General features: G+C 37.3%; 2 protein-coding genes across 3 annotated transcripts; one reads left to right on the top strand and one right to left on the bottom strand.

Annotated features, from left to right (window-relative positions):
- The first annotated feature begins 375 nt into the window (after positions 1-375).
- On the top strand, positions 376-9,296 carry LOC145780048 (carbohydrate sulfotransferase 11-like). Its single transcript, XM_082591755.1, has 7 exons — positions 376-547; positions 2,610-2,770; positions 3,798-3,964; positions 4,183-4,307; positions 4,803-5,009; positions 5,804-5,929; positions 7,293-9,296. Exons 1-7 carry the CDS (start codon positions 435-437, stop codon positions 7,621-7,623), a joined length of 1,230 nt encoding a protein of 409 aa, XP_082447881.1. The 5' UTR covers positions 376-434; the 3' UTR covers positions 7,624-9,296.
- A 99-nt stretch (positions 9,297-9,395) lies between these two features.
- On the bottom strand, positions 9,396-17,253 carry LOC145780046 (uncharacterized). Of its 2 annotated transcripts, none has more exons than XM_082591753.1 (7): positions 17,109-17,253; positions 16,434-16,621; positions 14,189-14,281; positions 12,459-12,923; positions 12,112-12,228; positions 10,937-11,071; positions 9,396-9,899 (listed from the first exon to the last, which is right to left on the bottom strand). In XM_082591753.1, the coding sequence occupies exons 1-7, from the start codon at positions 17,204-17,206 to the stop codon at positions 9,649-9,651; spliced, it is 1,347 nt and encodes a 448-aa protein (XP_082447879.1). In that variant the 5' UTR covers positions 17,207-17,253; the 3' UTR covers positions 9,396-9,648. The 2 variants fall into 2 exon arrangements, with proteins under 2 accessions (XP_082447879.1, XP_082447880.1); XM_082591754.1 differs by having other exon boundaries at positions 16,434-16,615.
- Between the last annotated feature and the right edge of the window lie 717 nt (positions 17,254-17,970).

The raw sequence follows: 17,970 nt of genomic DNA, 5'->3' as shown, positions 1-17,970 counted from the left end.
GTACTGTATTTTATAAAACAAAACTTAGTTTAAAATTAAAGCTTTCTTTAAAAAAAACATACGAAATTGAAAAGTCAGCTAGGCGAGCCATGTTTAGAAACGAAGTGGCTATTTTTATCCACCTGTTGACTTACCCACAACTTTTAATTGCCATCAAAAAGCATTGTTTCATGGCGGGTGTTGTCAGAGATAGGATTAAGGTAAAGGTTTTGTTCTCTGCTAGGACTTTAAAATTTTCAAAATTACAAGTTTTTGTCTTCAACGGCTTTAAACTCAAATTAGGGCAAAATTCTTTATCTATCAACACGGCTTCAAAAATACCAATAGGCTAACCTTAGTTTATTGCAGGTCATAGAATCTTTTTTTATGCTTTTGTTTACTAAGCTCATAATAGCCTGACTTAAAATGTTGATTAAATTACAGTGACTGATTCCATGCTGCGGTTATTCAAAGTAGGAACTTTTATTCTTTGTGGACTTGCTGTACTAGCAATACTGTTGTTGGATGTCATCACTAGGCCATTGAATGAAACCGAAATACCGGAAAGGTACGAATGACTGCCTTCTAAAGACTAATGTCATATTTTTATGCAGTAGTATTTGTCCCAGCTTATTAAGCCCAATTTGATCCGGCCCGGAATTAGGCCTGCTTCTATTAATTCCTTTGACAAAAAAAACGCTTAATAAGCCCAAAACCGATCGTTGTGTACAGATTTAGCAACTTTTAGCCACAGCACAGTCGTCCATAGTCAGTTATGCATATGGGAGTGGCAGAAATTTGTCCCCCCCCCCCCCCTTTGTAGCCCACCCTCTTAATAAGCCGAAAATTGTCCGGTCCCAAGGTGGGCATAGTGTGCGGGGACTGATAACAATAATAATAACCAGTGACGTTCGGTGGCTTAAACCGTTGGGAAAACAACTTGGAAAAATGCTGCAGCAAGGTAGTAGGCACGAAGGGCGTAACCGTCGGGCGAAGCCCGAAGGCGTGTTGCCGAAGGCAACACTTCCAGCGGGAGGTCTGGGGGCCTCCCCCAGAAATTTTTGAAAAACACTTCCGATTTGGTGCGCTCTGAGAGCATTTCCACAACAAATCAAAAATAAAAATCTGTCAAATTGTGCTTCGCCTATGTCGTAATCATACATCCATTTAATGTTTAGAAGTCATGAACAATCTTAATTTTAAAGTTGCAGGACCAAAATCCTGTGTTAGACATGGAATAATAGTTGTCTATATGTTTAATTCGTCATGAATGTTCATTCTCAGATATTCAGTTTAGCCTACACTACAAAAACTAACACTTAGGCCTAAACATTACAACCGCAAGCAATTTGTACAAAAAGCTGGATAAGTTTGCCTCCTGCGTATAGAAGCTTAACAAACTAAATATTGCATCCGCACCTGAACGTTCATTGGCGAAGTAACGTTATATCAACGCTGTAAAAAGGGCAAAGGCATGACTATGAAAGCTAGTACAGTAGGCTAAAGTACATGGCGAGGAGACATCAAAAAACAGCAACAAGCTTTTTGGCATTATGATGCTGTGCGTGTACCGTGACAAGAGACCATTCTAAAGAGTTAGTCTAGTCGCTCTAGCGAATGTACGCATTGACGTCACTGGGAAAGCACAACTAACCTACCATAACCATAACACATCTGATTGGCTAAGCAGCTGGTGACGTTTTGCAAAACGAGTGAAGATTGGATGAAACGAAGGTGTTTTTTGACATTTTTGAATCTGGGAAAGCAAGTTTGATAGTTGCTTACCTGGAGCCTCAGTGATTGTTTCTGACAGAAGCGTTTGCGTCAATTGGCATTTATAGGCAAGACATGCGGTTTGGTGAGAACTTAGACTACTCACAAGCGTTACGAGTAATTCTAGTCACGAATACAGTAATTTTCAAGTTAAAATAGACGTGATAAAAATAATAAGTTAAACCTAGAATTCAGTCATTATATTTTGCATAGTTTTTGCTAAGGTAAGCACTGCTTTCCTTGCTTTCCCTCACCGATCGTCACTGATAATAACCATGCTTTTATTTGCGCCCATTGCGATAACATGCATAACACTGCGATCACAGTTGCGGTACAACAGACGACATAAAGCAGCGAAGTGACATATAGTCTTCGAGTCAACTGCTCCCTTTATTTTGGCTTGCCATTAAGTGTCTTTCGCCGAGACACAGCCGCGTGCTCTGGAGCGATGTCGAACCCACGTCTTTTCGAACGTCGCGCAGACGTTCTTAAAAACTTGATTGCCTGTTATAAAAGCTGCACACCACTGATTTACTTCAAACTCAGAGCTTAAAGTTCAACCACAGCTTCAGCTAGCAAAAATATGTAATCACAAATTCGAAAGTTATCGTAAGTTTTGCAATTCTTCCGATATTACCAATATTGGTCATCTTAAATTTTACGTTGGAATGGAAAATATGTAGCCTACGTTCTGCAAAAAATAAAACTTGACAAGCTCAAATACCCCAAAACCGGCGACACCAGTCTGGACTTCTGGAGTTACAAGCATATGAAATTAGGCATTGAGTAATTTGTATATATCGTATATTTTGCAAACAATTGTAGAGGTTGTGGTTTCGCATTTCTTTATTTGACAGAGCTATGGTCGGTGACAGTGGTACAGGGTTCGTGATATTACCAAACGGAACAGAAGTTTCAAAAACGTTTGTTCGTAAATTGTTCATTGAAACAACGTCTAATTCTTACTTCCAAAACAGACGATTCCTCTCTCTCACAGAAGAAGGACTCAATTTCCTAAGTAAGAAAAACATCGTTTTCTCTTTTCATGTTCATTGAAATGATAACCATGGTTGAACCGCGAGGAGGCAAAATTTTAAAATTATGGATAATATAGTGTTTAATTAATCACATAGCCTACTCACAGCATTGTATCAAGTCGCCTACGTGTTAGACATTAAAGTACAATACAATAATCTAATGCTAAAATGGCTCACTTCATGTTTTGTATGGTGAACAACTTCAGGTTTTGTCATAATGTAGAAAAACAATAATATGCTGTCAGTTAAGAATAAACAATAAATACATCAACGAAAACAGCTTTATGTATAAAATTATGCACATTGTGTTTCAGGAGGCTAAGTTATTATAATCGATCTTTGTAATGTTGGCCTATAGTGATTTTTTTTAATATTTAGTTTGAGCTGCTTTACAGCAGCCTATCAAGTCACAAGTGGATAATTCGCTAGGTATAAGAGACGAAACTTAAGAATGGTTTAATGTTTACTGGTTTTTAAATTTTACAAACTTATGATATGGAACTTTTTACTAGTAATTTGAATCAATTATCAAAGTAACCAATCCCGTCACTATGGATCTAGAAAAGATTAACTTCGTTTAGTACGATTCCGCAAAGGGTGAAACAAGCTGTAAAGGTTACTTTGATAATGTCAGTGATTCTATTTATTTGAACTTTTTGTTATGTAGATTGTGACCAGAGTTGTGGAGTCGAACTAGCGATGCACGGTTCCAGCTCGCACTTTTTTAAGAACCCCCACTGAAATTTTCCCCACTTCACAGCCCTAATTGTCATCCTATCGAAGAAAAAACGCTTTAAAAGTCATACCAAATTGTTGCTATCGTTTATTCACCTAAACTCTCATTTTTTGGCCTTTGAACCACTGACTAACAATGAGCTAAATTTGTATTTTTTATGCCTAACATTATTAACCTGAATTTTTTATATTTAGCGTTTTGCATTGAGGTTGAAAATGCTTTAAAAATAGTTTTTTTAATGAAATAGTACGGTAATCTTTTTAATTTGTCAGAAAACTCCAGGCGTAGTCGCGAGGAACTGTGGTCGAAAGAACCTTATTTATCCAGAAGAAAACGTCTTCACGATCGGTGTGAACAAAAGCCTTTGGAAAACATCATCGACCTAACGCGCTTCGTGTTTGACGATGATCTTAAAATGATAATGTGCGTAGTTCCCAAAGTAAGTAGGCAACCCTACACTGAGCGAAGCTTTTGTTGTAGCCTACTTTTTCCATCATATTTGAACCAGTTGCGTAAAAAGCTAGGAATATGGAAGTAATTGTTTTTGTGTCTCAATTACATGCTGATGAGAGTGTGATTGATTTTCATTATTGTAGGGGTGGACCATTGATATTGCTCTTGCGCATTTGACTTTCAAAAACGTGTTGTTATTAACAGGCAGCGTGCACTACCTGGAAAAGTTATATTTGGTATCTAAAAGGAAGAGTACGTAAACAAAATATCAAAAAGATTCGCCCTAGTCGTCTAATACTAAGTAGTGGGCATATGGAAGTGTTGTCCAGGTATGATAGAAAAGTGATTTTTCACAATTAATCAATAGCTGTGCCAAAACTATCAATAAAAACATGAATAAAACGATTTTACAAAATCATTTTTTAGTGTATAGTTTTCTTTGAATTTTTTAGAGTTTTTGATAGGAAAAGATGGAGAGCCGGACTTGCATCTGTCCCTATAAAAAGCTGAAAATTTTGGAGCAAACATTATTTTGTAAAGTGATGTAATGTTGTTGTGGACGGTTTTGCCACGACTATTGGTTATAAAGTCTCATTTTCATAGAGCCTAGATGTGGAGCCAGACTTTCTTCTCTAAAAGCTATTGCAAACAAAAAACGAGAAATTTTCTGATTTTGTTTGCATTAACCTGAAAGTCAATGTTTTCTGTTGAAAATATTTTTCAATCAAAATCACGGGCTCTAAAATCTAAATAATACCCATCCATGAGTTGTAACTTATACATCAGTTGTAGCTTGTATCTCAACATGACTATGTTTTCACAAGGTTGCCCAAAGTGGAAGCCATGAAGCGGCTCATGTCGTATACCTCCTTCTTTGTCGCCAGGCATCCTTTGGAGCGTCTGGTGTCTGCGCATAGCAGCAAGTTTACTCAAAGATCAAGATTTAATTTGTACCAAAGGACCACAGGCAAAAAAATTGCGTTCCAGCAAGCGGAAGAATATTTGAAAAGGCTGAAATACATCTACAGAAAGTAAGTTGAACAATTTGCAACTAATCTTCCAGTCTCATTCTAGAACAAAAAAAAATTATTATTCTATAACAGCAAAATGTGCAATGTCAATAATCATCACTTTCAGCCTGTGATAGCCCACTGATAAGCGAAGGCCTTAAATCCCCTTTTCTTGCCAATCCAATCGATCGTGTGTTTTTGTATGGCAGTTGGTTGCTACGTATAGCGTACTTGTAATATCTGCCTGTATATAATTACAGCGCTTTATCCATCAATGACATAAGTTACTTTCAAGTTTCAACGGTCTAGAAAGCAGACAGTTTAAGCGTAGTCGGGTACATCACAAAGTAATGAATATTATTGCATATTTATCAACAACAGCTATTTTTTTATGAATGCCTGTCTGTGTTTAGTATAACCCAACAAGTGATCAAACCCAGCAGGTCTCCTAAAAATAGTGGTTGGTAAAGTAACCAGAAGGATGTCACCAAACTGATATCGGTGGAAAATTATAATGATTGACTGCCATAGGCCATACGTAAATGCGCAATTATGAAGCAAGTTTGTGCAGGTAGCTATACATTGACAAAGGACAAAGTTTTTGTCTGCAATACACATGTAGTAATTACTTACACGACAAACACTGTCTATTTTGGTTGCTAAAGGTTTTTCACAACTTTTTTACTGATACAATGAACAGAACCTGATACATCTTAAACTTTGTTCATTTTGAACCATAAAGCCATGTTACGCTTTCTGAAGTGTCTGATCATGATAAAAATCTTCAATAGTTTTTTATATGATTGTTTTTGCAGACGCACAGGTGTGATGCTGATTAAAGATAAAACTTTCTTGGAACTTAATTTAACGGAGCAAGAAGCAGCTTTACAATACATCGCAGTCATGAACGCTGGAAACATATCGTTCCATCAGTTTGCAAAGTAAGCTTATAAATCAAAATTCAACATAAAGTGCAAGTTCGTTCTTTTCTGTGTCACACGGCGTAGCGGTGTAGCTCAGTACATCACGTTCTTTTATTTTGTTAACTCGTGGCTTGCTTACAAAGGCCCTCGATTTCCGTGACCCACAGCTCACTTTCCAATTTTTGACCCTAGTAAACACAGAATTTCGATCATTCTTTAAAAAATCCATTTAAAATCCTTACAAAAGATTAAATCGTTCCTTCCACGCCGCATTCTACTATAGGTCACTTTTTAAGGCTTCTGCAGGCTCTGCTCATGGGCCTACAGATTTTCTTGAGCAGCCACTGGACTCCAGTTGGCAAATCTGTGCGCATGACAGTCCCTAACTTTGAGACCAGTCTTGATACGACAAGAACACAAATCCCATTGTTAATGTTTTTAAGTTTCTCACAGAAAACCCGTCTATTCAATTCAACTTATTTTTTGCTGCTGGCCTAATCAAAACATGTACAGAACGGCAAAGTAAACATACACATTTGACACCAACAAAAGGCAAAGATGGCAAAACCCAAAGGTTTAGAATATACATCGATAAAAAAGTGTTATCACTATCTTAAAATTGTACAGCCACAAAGCCTAGAAGAGAGATAAAATATAAATAAAAACTTTTTTTTTGAAAATAGTTCTACAATTAACACTTCCAAGTGCAAGGGCGATTAACACTTTATCACACAAAAAAGAAATTCAAGACTTTACCACTTTCCTTTACTTTTCTATTTTTCAATCCTAACCTTCAAGGTTAGGTGAAGCTTTCGGTTGGGGTTAGAAACTAGTAAAACAAAGGGAAAGTAATCAAGATGTAAAACGCAGCTACTTCAGCCTATGTTCTTGGTCAATTTCAATTTATGGCGTATGAACATTTGTAGCTAGAGCAATTTAAACTTTACTGCACAAAAAAAATAGTAAGTTAGTGACAAGTTTCCAGAACTTTAACTTAAAATCCCTGCATTGGTTTCTAGTATTGTATCGTATACACTTTAAAATATGTCTATTAATTTATAAAGTTTTTCATGGTATTGCTTCAAACTATCTGGACACTGTGCTTGTTCATTATAAACCTGCCAGAACTTTGCGTTCTCAACATCAATTGCTCTTGTGCAACTCTTCATGTAAGACACAATATGGAAATCGCACGTTCCCAGCAGTTGTTGCTGCCGGTTACTAGAATTGTTTTAATAATTTAATATTCAATTTTTATATTTGGACCTGGAGAGCGAAAACTTTGCTGTTTTTAGTTTGAAGAAGTGCAGGAAATTTTTTTTCAAAGCGTAGAAAAGTATTAAGTTGGTGGAATAATCTATTTAATAAAATACATTTTCAGGCACGTATCTAGACACATGAACGACTCCATTAACACTGATATTCATTGGAGACCACAGACGGATCTATGCAATCCCTGCGCTGTGAACTACGACTTCGTGGTGCGGTTTGAAACTTTAGCTCAAGATTCTAATTGGCTTCTGGAATACCTGCAACAGGACAGACCAGAACATAAAAAAATATATTTTGACAGCAATGAAACTGCGCTAATAAACTGGTCCAAAACCATAGAAGCATTTAAAGGTCTTGATAATGTGACGATAACTAATTTAAAAGAGTTTTATGCACACGACTTCAGAATATTGAATTATATTTCATCACCAGAGGATTAGGGTTATATGAAAAGAAATAAGAGATAATATTGCAAATATTTCTGTTGGGATGAAGTCTTCTCTGAGCTATATTAGTTTGATTTTTAACCTGATCTGTTTCAAAAACAACAGATACAGTAGCCTATAGCTTAACAATCCCAACGCTTTTTTGTTGACTGCAAAGTTGTTGTTTTTCGATGTTTAGCGGATTTTAGTGGACTAACGCCCTCGTCGCTCAACAAGTCGAACGTAACCGGTTCAGTTCAGCTTATTTTTGTTTTGTTACGAAAAATAAAAAAACAAAAATATACAAAAACACAAATAATTCGCACAACAAGGATAACCGCTGGACGTGAGCCTGGGTTGTGTGGAATTTCTTCTACATTCATACATGGTTATTTATTTTTGAAAGTCAAGGTATGTTAGTCGGTGAGCTAGTACATGTTTTGACATCTTCATACCTCTATTAATTTTAAATTGAGAGCATAATGTAATTGACAGGAGCAGGGAGAAATCAACCTAGTGCAAGCAAAATGTAAAAACTTAGACCGTTTTTTTTTCTTCACATTTTGCCTTGGTTTGGTTTTGAATCTTTATCCTCGGACTGACAAAGCCTTGATTGGTTATTCCTGGTAGTTTCGCATACTTGTAGAGGCTCTTGATGCAGGGCCGGTTACTGAGATTGGCAGAGTGAAGTTTTCCGATTGTTGAAGTTTTGTTGCCAGGAAATTATTCCATTCACTAGGTGCCGCTGAATGGAGAGCAGTCCTGAAATGCGTTGCTCTAGCGCACACCCCGAGAGTCGAACTTGCGCCTCGTGATCTTGAGCCGGGCGTATAACCACTGAGCTAACGGGGCGGACTTGCCTAAATACTCGTAACATTTATATTAAAGAAAGGTATGACTAGATTATAATTTTAAGCCCGGTACCAAGGAGAGGTCCGAGCTCACATTACCCCAAAAAAGAAGCAATTACCGCAAGGGTTTTCAATAGGCTTTATGGGGTAGTTTTCCTACATAAGACAAAAAGGTTGTCTTTAAAAAAGAATCCAGAATATTTGCAAACGAATATCACAATGGAACTTTAATAGGATCTAATACACTGTTTTTTTCGTATAATTGCCACCCAGAATAATTTCAAGGGGCTGAAATTACTCCAGGTCCTAAAGTTCCCCCTTCGAACGCTGCTGTTCTGTGGTCTTGTGTCAATCACAATGCTTTGCGATTTGTTCCTGTTTTAGTTGTTAATTTGATTAGATTTTACTCTGTAGATTTCGTTAACCTCATTAAGTTGTCTGTTGCTTTAACAGATGTTGCCGATTTAGCGTCATGAAGTCATTTAATTATGTGCATCCATGGCCACCTAAAGATATGGCCTGGTTTGTCACATTTTGCAGAAATTTCCAGGTTTTTCTAACTTTGGGCGAACGTTTAAATAAGTTTTTCTAAAAATTAGATTTTTACGCTTTCTTTATTCTTTTCCCCAGATGACACAATAGGTTTTAACATCCTCACATGTTGAAGAACAAAGAAAATTTGATTTCGAAGATTTTAGTCAGACTGTTAATTTTCAATAACAGTCTGATTTTGCGTTTTTCAACTTACTTTTTCTCATTTACTTCTGCTTCCCCAAGGCAACAAAAAAGTTTTTTGTCATTAGGAAACCGCAAAAAGTAAAAACATCTCAGAAAATGTCAGGCAAACACTAGCAGTAGCTGTAATCAAAATCTGCAAAATGTGACAAATCAGGCCGCATCTTCAGGTGGCCATGGTGCATCACTCTCTTCTTCACATGAGGAAATATATTGTTATAATTAAACGAATTGTTACAACGCATGTTTCAAACTTTTCTTGTAACCAGTTAAGAAAAGGTCTTTGTTTTATTTAAAAGTGGATGTTGAGATAGTTAACTGTGACGTAATACAGTATTCCGTTAGCAGTGAGATAATTTGGTGGCGGATGTTGGCCACTCCAAAGAATGAACTGGTGTATACAAACTGAGCGTATTTGTGAAAATAACATTGCATCCTTTTGCTGTTGTTTAAGTTAAATAGTAAGTTCCGCATCATTTGAAAGTTGTACATGTGGACGAACATGGCTTTCGGATAGCTTGCTGGATGCATGAAGAAGATTTGTCATTCGATGAATAGCCAACTCCTCTCTGTTGCCATCTCGCGAACAATTAATTCCGTTTCCAGTATATCCTTCCATGCATTCGCAGCGATAGAATCCAGGCATGTTGATGCATACACTTTGGTCGTTGCAGATGTGATCGCCAGTTAGACATTCGTTTATATCTTCGAATAAAATGTAGAAATACGTCAGTGGTTTTGTTTTAGTAACTAAACTCGTATATAAATCTACTGATTAAATTGTGAGACTATAGGCTACTGTGGCGTGCGAATAGAGTTGATATGCTTGGGCCTAATAGTGTGACGTGAAAAACATGCTCAGACCATAATATGAAAGTAAAATACTGGTGTTTGCTGCATAGTGATGTGACAAAAATCAAACTTCAATTTCATCCTTACTTTTTGTACCTCTAATGTGAGAATGGAGTTATTTAATTTTTTTAATAATAATAATGCAAGAATAACTTATTTGTTGAAAAGGTTTGTAATCAGTAACCTGCGTTTAACGTAATTTTTTGATGATTTTTTTTCCAGACAAGTCATACAGTACAACTTATGTTTCCTACATTAAAAAAATTCTGTTTTGTAGGTATTAATGTTTTAGCGCTAAAATTTTTAGGCTTGTAGCTTGGAATACCTTGAGAGGGTAAGTGGTAGGCTAATTGGTAACTGGTGGTCATGCAAAAGTTACACTCATTCATGTAGTGAGGTATGAGTGTAGCTTACTTACAACAGCGAAGGATTGCCAGCAAATAAACATTTCAGAACAATTGGGTAGGGGAAAACTAATTCTTAACTTTCGAAAGAAGGTTGCATGTTTAGAATTTCTGGCTCAGTACGACTGGTGATGGACCGTGAGCATTCTAAGCGCAAAACTTATTAGTCATTTTCCAAATGTGTGAACAATTTTTCCGCAACCTCAAAGAAATCAACACTCAATAATGACGCCGAATTAAATGTGACGAAGCCTAACAAATAAAGCCACACTTGTCAATTACTGTTATTAATTTGCTGCTTTCGTAGGCTACGGTACATAAAAAAGTGGCTTCAATCAGCAAAAATTCATTTTGAGGCGTTCTTTTGTAAAGAGATTGATGAGCGCTCTCGTTTTTCAACAAAAAGTAAATTAGATTGTGAAGACTTTACATAGTTTAATTAGGAATTGTTTCAGTAACACAAACTTTGAGAACAATCGTTCTTACCCTGACAAATGGTTTTTGACGAGTTCATTGATAAAACATATCCAACGTTACACCTGCATGAATAACCTCCTTGTTTGTTGACGCAAGTGCTGTTTTCTTGACAAGAATGTTTTCCTGATTTGCATTCATCACGATCTGGTTAAGAAAGTTAAATTTTATGTTTAGCAAGAGTAATGATCTGTTGGAAGAATACTTAAAATGTCATAAAGCCCTTTTCTAAAGAATTGGTTGAATATAGTATTTGTCAGTAAAAATAACATAGTGTAGATAGAATGAGATGGTATAGTATTGAGATAAATTGTGGTCATGGGTGATTGCCTTTTGCTGGCCGTAAATCCGGTGTAGTCCAGTGAATTTGACATATTTGTCTAATTTTTTTAAACGCATTGTCTTCACTAATCAGGCAAATCCTGGGTGATTTTGCTTGTTTGTCCACTAATGTCGCCACTTGACATGCGTCTGTTTTCAGTCAACGCAACAATTCACAGACAAGAGTTTTGGTTGGGAAATTTAATCTCAACTTGAACTAAAAACACTTTTAGTCAGGTACCTCCCAAGTTGAAACCAATAGCAACAATCTTGTTTTCAATAAAGTTACTGTAATTCGTTTTCTAACTTTATATTTGACTCATGTTCCTGGTATAGATAGTGGTACAACTAAACGTTTTTTTTTTCAAAGGGAGTTAGAGTGGTTCTACTGAACACATCTTTTTATATTAAGGCCATGTTTGTGACATTTATTTCAGTTTCCCAAAGGAACACGTTTCCCCTCTGCTGGTAGGCTGAGTAGCGTAGGCAGGGAATGCCTTTAGACCTGGGCCCAAAATTACTTTAGGGATTTGTAGCTTTTCCAAGAATTCGGGAACTTGAAGAAGCCATTGCATATTCTTTGGATATACAGCGTTTTTCTTAGAAGTGTATATACTGTACTTGATAACTGAGAATTTCATTGGTACTAGGCCCAAACTATACTCTCATCGGCCCTGGATAGGCTGCATTATTTTCTCTTGTTGCAGACAAGGGCGTTTCTAATTAGTAACAAATCTAACAATAAAAGCTAATCAGATGTGCATCTCTTCACATTAGAACATTTTGATTTCGAAAATTGTCTACGTGTGACGTTATTCTTTCACATCCTGTAGTGTTTAGTTTAGTTACGTGCTGACTAGACTTACCAACGCATCTTTGTGTGGTTCTGTCCAACCAGAAACCACGCCGGCAAACGCACGCAGGCTTTCGTTTGGAGGTCAGAATGCATTTGTGGTCACATCTTATATAGGCACACGGATTTCCTGTTCAACAAAGCTTTTTAATCTTGCAACCAATTGTACCGTGTTGTTTACAGATTAAAGGAGTAAGCCTATCCTCCTACCTTCAAGTGATAACGTACAAAAGTCGATACCTTCGTTTGCTGAAAACTTGTAGGCTATCAACTCAAAATCTTAACAAATGTACAATTATATGACATTCAATGTCTTATAAACCTTAAAGCCAATGCATAGAACAAGTTTGAGTACCGTACCTCTTAATTTACTTGCTGCAGATATTCGATGTTTCACCATCCCAGCTTTCTTTAAAAATCTGCCTATTGAATGCATGGCTGTCCTTCCGGCTGCTTCAGCTTCATTAATAAGTGATGCCAACGGCTGTACATTGTTGGTAATGTGTGATGGCGGACGAGGCAATCTCGCACGACGATATAAAGCAGTAGTGCGAGAAGGAAGTAGTTTTCTTGATTTTTGGCTTGTTTGGCGCTTTTGCTGTAGTTTTGTATCTTTTATTTCCTTTTTCCTATGTGTATAGAGTTCCGCCAAAGCAGGTGAATGGATGCTTGAGACGCTCTCGCTTGGAATAGTACGGCCCGGAGTACATGTGCGTCCGTCTTTACCCAAGGTATACGGATTGCGGCACCTGCATGTGTAGCTCCCTGGTGTGTTTATGCATGTATGAGAACAGGGGCCTAATTGTTTTCCGCACTCGTTGACATCTGTAATGTATTTTCATCAAGCTGAACAAGAATTAGGTTGTAAAGTAATTTTCAATAGACTTGCAGTAACATTTCAAACAAACTTTAAAGTTTTTGAGCTAAAACTTTTAATTAATACAAGCTCTGAAATATTAGGCCGTCGCATCTACTGCACAGTAAACTATGCTTGAACCTAGCAGAGTTTGCCATTCAAAAACACAGAGGAATACACAAGCATAACAAAATAGGCTATGCTATCTAAATCCAAGTAAAGTTAAATTCGACTCGAGTTCATCAGTAGACTAACTCGATTTGCCTCAACTTGGTGTAGTTTGCAAAGAAAGTTAAATAGTCTAATTTGTTTTTCAAAAGCTATCAGGTGTAGCCAGTGGCGTACGCAGGGGGGGCCATTGGGCCATGCCCCCCCCCTTAAAAAGGTTTTAGTAGTTAACGACGTAGATTAAGGCATTTAATATGTTTTGCATTGCTCTGTCAAAGCAATTACTGTAACAATGTTGTTTTATAGACTAAGCCAATACGAAATACATGGCCCAATCCACCTACCCCACCCCAGGTATGCCAATGTAGCATAGTGTTCTGTAAGCCTATTATAGTGATTAGTGAGAGAGAAATGAATAAAGTCTAAACTAAAACCATACTGGGATATCATGAAGACGTCTGGGATATCAATGGCCAGTGGCATAGCCAAAGGGGGGGGGTGGGCCTTGGGGGTTACAACCCCACTTTGGCACGCGTGTGACGTCACGATATTGAGAATGATGTTTTCAGTTTCTTTATGCTTGGGAATGATGGTTTCAGTCTAAAAAAAACTTGCCTAATTTTAAACAAAACTGCATTAAAAAGCGAGTTTTGTCAATACCAAACATTCAAACATCTCAGCCAGGAATTAACAACAAGAAAACATAGAGACTTAGCTTTATTTCCGAAGAATGCCGAAGAAAACATGATCTTATCCTTTTGCTATGCCACCTGACAGCACCATTTTACAGGAATATTCATACCCACATTTTTGTTGAAAATGCTCTCAGAATGCACCAAATTCAAAGTAATTTTTCAAAATTTTCTGGGGGAGGCCCCCCAGACCTCCCGCCGCTGCTGGGTGTCGTCTTAAGCAAAAACGCCGTCGGGCTTCGCCCGCCGGTCGTCAAAACCCCCCTTTCAAAATTCCTGGCTACGCTACTCTCAATGTGCCCCCCCCCCCTTGAGAAAATCCTGCGTACGCCACTGGGTGTAGCCTACCAAAGTTAATTTTCGTTATTACTTACCGTTGGTGCAATATTTTCCTTTCCACCCGGCTACGCAGATGCATCTATTGTTAGTGCATGTTCCGTGAACACATAATTCAGCAGTACAATGTGCTTTGACAAAAAAAAATGAGGATTGAAGTTAAGTCAATAACATATCAAAATCTTAATAGGCCTATAGACAAAATTATAACATATCAAAATCTTAATAGGCCTATAGACAAAATTATAATATATCAAAATTTTAATATTCCATCTATAGGTTTGATCATTGAAAGCAACAATCCTTCCTTTTTTCTTCAAAACCCAATGGTGGTCGTAAATTGTGTATATGCAGTAGTTCCGATAGCAACTAAATAAGCTTATTTAAAAGAAGAAAAAATTGCGTTAGCCTCATTTTTAAACCTAACACTTTCCAATTTAATTTTTAATAACAACTTACACATCACACAAAGAAATAAAACAACTTTAAAATAGTAAAGAGCCCCTTGCTCGCACATCATTTGAAAGCTACTCCTTTACTGATGTCACCAGTTGTGCAACGGCATACGCTATCGTGTAATGCAGCAAGGTCTTACATTCTAATCTAAAGAGATGATGTTTGTGTATTAAACCATTGCAAAGACAAATTCAATCAACCTCGATATAGGTTAAAACTAGAATGTTTTATCTATCCGCTCAAACAGTTTAGATATATAGCCAATGGCAGAGAACAGTGTTGGGATGCAAAAAGAACTGTTATCACTAAGTGTAGGCTACCATGATAAGGCATTGTACAGACGAAGCAGCACTTGAAATAAATATGCAGAACTTCCATTCATACATATAAGTTGAGTAGCCTAAATATTGGTCAATAGATAAATCATTCAGGTTAATGTCCTATCAGTAACTGGGCGTGATACCGAAAATTGAAATATCCTATTGAAGGGCAATGTCAAAAGATATATCATAAGTTGAAAACATAATTTACTCTGTTTGTTTTTGCTCCAGGTTTCCTTTATTGTAAGATGCTTTCAGTCAATGTAAACAATATTACAGAGTTGACATTTTGAATAGTAATTCATTATCCATCACCGATTCCAAAAAGAGTTTCGAAATTTAATTCCTTTAAAATGATTCACTAAATCAAACAGCTAAGTTGACCAATGACATAGAAAGAGGATAGTTTCGAGAGAGGAAACAAAGCTGGTGTCGTATTAGTAGACCTAAAGGTTGCTTATGACACAATGTGGCCCCAAGGCAAGTGTACTCGCTTTCTCGCTAACATTATAGCTAACCGTTCTTTTGCGTTTGTCGTATCCAGGCTAACACCCGGTGGTTGAAGATTTAGATTAAGTGGACGAGAAGGCAAGGAAGCCAATCTTCGTGTCCACTATCCACCTTCAGGCATGCCTTTAAGTGTTCTGCCATAGACACAGCTGCATGCTCTTGAGCGGTGTCGAACCGGCGCCCTTTCGATTGCCGTTCCAGGGCTCTCACCACTCGGCTATGCAGTTGACGTTATTTGCGTTGAAAACCAGCGACGAACAATCCAGCCGCCTCGTCGTCTAAGGAATGACGTTCCCCAAGGATCTTGCTTAGCATCCATGTTATTCAATATTTACATTAATGATATTCCTCAGACAAACTTCACGCAGTACAGTTATGCAGACGGTTTGGCTCTACTGCATACGAATAAGAACTGGAATAAGGTAGAGTAGGTCCTCACCAACGATGTGAAACTAATTTTACAATACCTAAAGAACTGGAGACTAAAACTCAGCACAGCTAAAACCACCATCACGTCATTCCACCTCAACAACAAGGAAGCTGGCCGTCAGCAACGACTCCCTCTGGATGGAAAACCTTTTCCTTCCCTTGCCCTACATACCTGGGAGTGACCCTGGATTGGCAACTCAAATATAAAACCACTATGAGTCAGTTTGTGCTAAAACATTCGCTGGAAAATATTTTCAGATGCCCAGTTGGGTGGACTTGAGGTTCGAAACTTCAACACTGCGTACCAGCACTAATGTACTGTAGCCTACGGTCGAATATTCAGCATTGTGAACACAAAGTGTTAGAATCATGTGGCCGTGCAACACTTTTTCATTGGTTTCAATCACCAGAGCAAATTTTCCGTGATTTCACAACGTGTTTTGTACCTTGTTGTACTTAAAATTTATGCAAAATCACCGGCAAGTATAAAATCACTTAATGTGTTATTTTTATTTTTGCTTTCTATGTTCAAATTTCGATCTCAAAAACAACTCAGAGCAGACCTCACCTATTGTTCGCCTGAGCGGCGGTGCAGCGGCCAGAAGATCAAGAGCGGTTGCACTTGAGTGTTGTCGATGGTTTCGATTATGTTTGCAAGCTTGAATAGATAATCCTCTTTTACAAAGAAACCACTGACCGCTCAGCATGGGGTCAAGTTGGGTGGGTTTGCGATTCAATGGTATTTGTGGCCTTAAACTTTAAAATCGGTTTTAATTTGTAACAATGTTGTCTATTCAAGTAGCGTATTATAATTTTTATTTATTTTACACATAGATTAGGTTTTGATGAAAGCACAACGGATAAGATCCTGCTGCCAAACGACTGAAGCGGTCAAACTTTGATAATAATAATTAATTGTTACAGCATAACCGGTAACGTCTATACAAAGCAAGCGATGAAGCTTATGTTGTTTAATGCACAAATTTGAACTTTTCGAGCACAATTATTTTGAAAACTAAGATATAATGTATTAACTTTATGAAACACTGTTCATTTTTATAGCCTAATTTGCACTCCTATCGAAAAAAAAATTGCCATCATTCATGGAAATAAATTAGGTTACGCAGGACAAAAACTATTTCTGATCTACTTCACAGTGGGCTACATAATATATCACCGATTCAGTCAATTTTAATCATCAAACAAAAATGTGAAGCTTAATGCTAAGCAAAATCATCCTCACCGTGATTGTCTGGATAAGCTGAGGTTTTCATCAAGTTGTCCACAGCATACTCGGAATGGCAAACTTACAGATACAATATACAAAAATACACGAAACATTTTCTTTGATATAATACGCAAATGAAAGTCTGGTCGTTTTGTTACTTGACTACTGTAAAATAAGCACTGTAATCATGCAGTAGCCTATTAAAAGGTTTGGTGTCAAAGTAAAAGCATTCCTAAAACATATCAGTAGGCAATTTAAAAATAAACTTAACCTACATCACTTCATCATCTAATGACAAAATGTTCACTTATTAAGTGATTCTACCAACTTAGCCTGCGCTACAGTCCATAGAATGTAGCCTATTGTTTTTTCTGTTATGGACAGCACAATATGTCCATGAGTGTGAAGAAAAAGCAAGTAGCCTACCAGTGCCGGTCTTTGGGGTGTGCAAACCGTGCGATCGCACAGGGCCCGCAAATTAGGGGGCCCGCAATTTACTCAGAAAATGCAGTAATTTTGTCATTTCCAATGGAAAAATTCAACAAGTGAATTCAACAAAGGAATTAGCAACAAGAAAGACTCAATGGGTGCAACCTATTTCGTCCCCTGAAAAGATCGAGAAAAAAAAACAACATGGCCGAAGTTGCTGATCGGAGTTGCCGCAAACATTTTAAATTTCTCTCGATCTTTTCAGGGGACGAAATTTGATTTTGTTAACTCCGATTTCAGGTTCGAAATCGGGGTACGAATTTTTCAGGGGACGAAATAGGTTGCATCTAGACTCAACATAGATTTATTTCCAAAAAAACGCCCAAGAATGCATGATCTTATTCTTTTGCTATGCCACCGGACAGCACCATTTTACAGTAGGATAATA

This window comes from Aplidium turbinatum, chromosome 11 (assembly GCF_918807975.1).
Source record: "Aplidium turbinatum chromosome 11, kaAplTurb1.1, whole genome shotgun sequence".
Lineage (NCBI taxonomy): Eukaryota > Metazoa > Chordata > Ascidiacea > Aplousobranchia > Polyclinidae > Aplidium > Aplidium turbinatum.
This window is presented reverse-complemented; position numbering and strand designations above follow the sequence as displayed.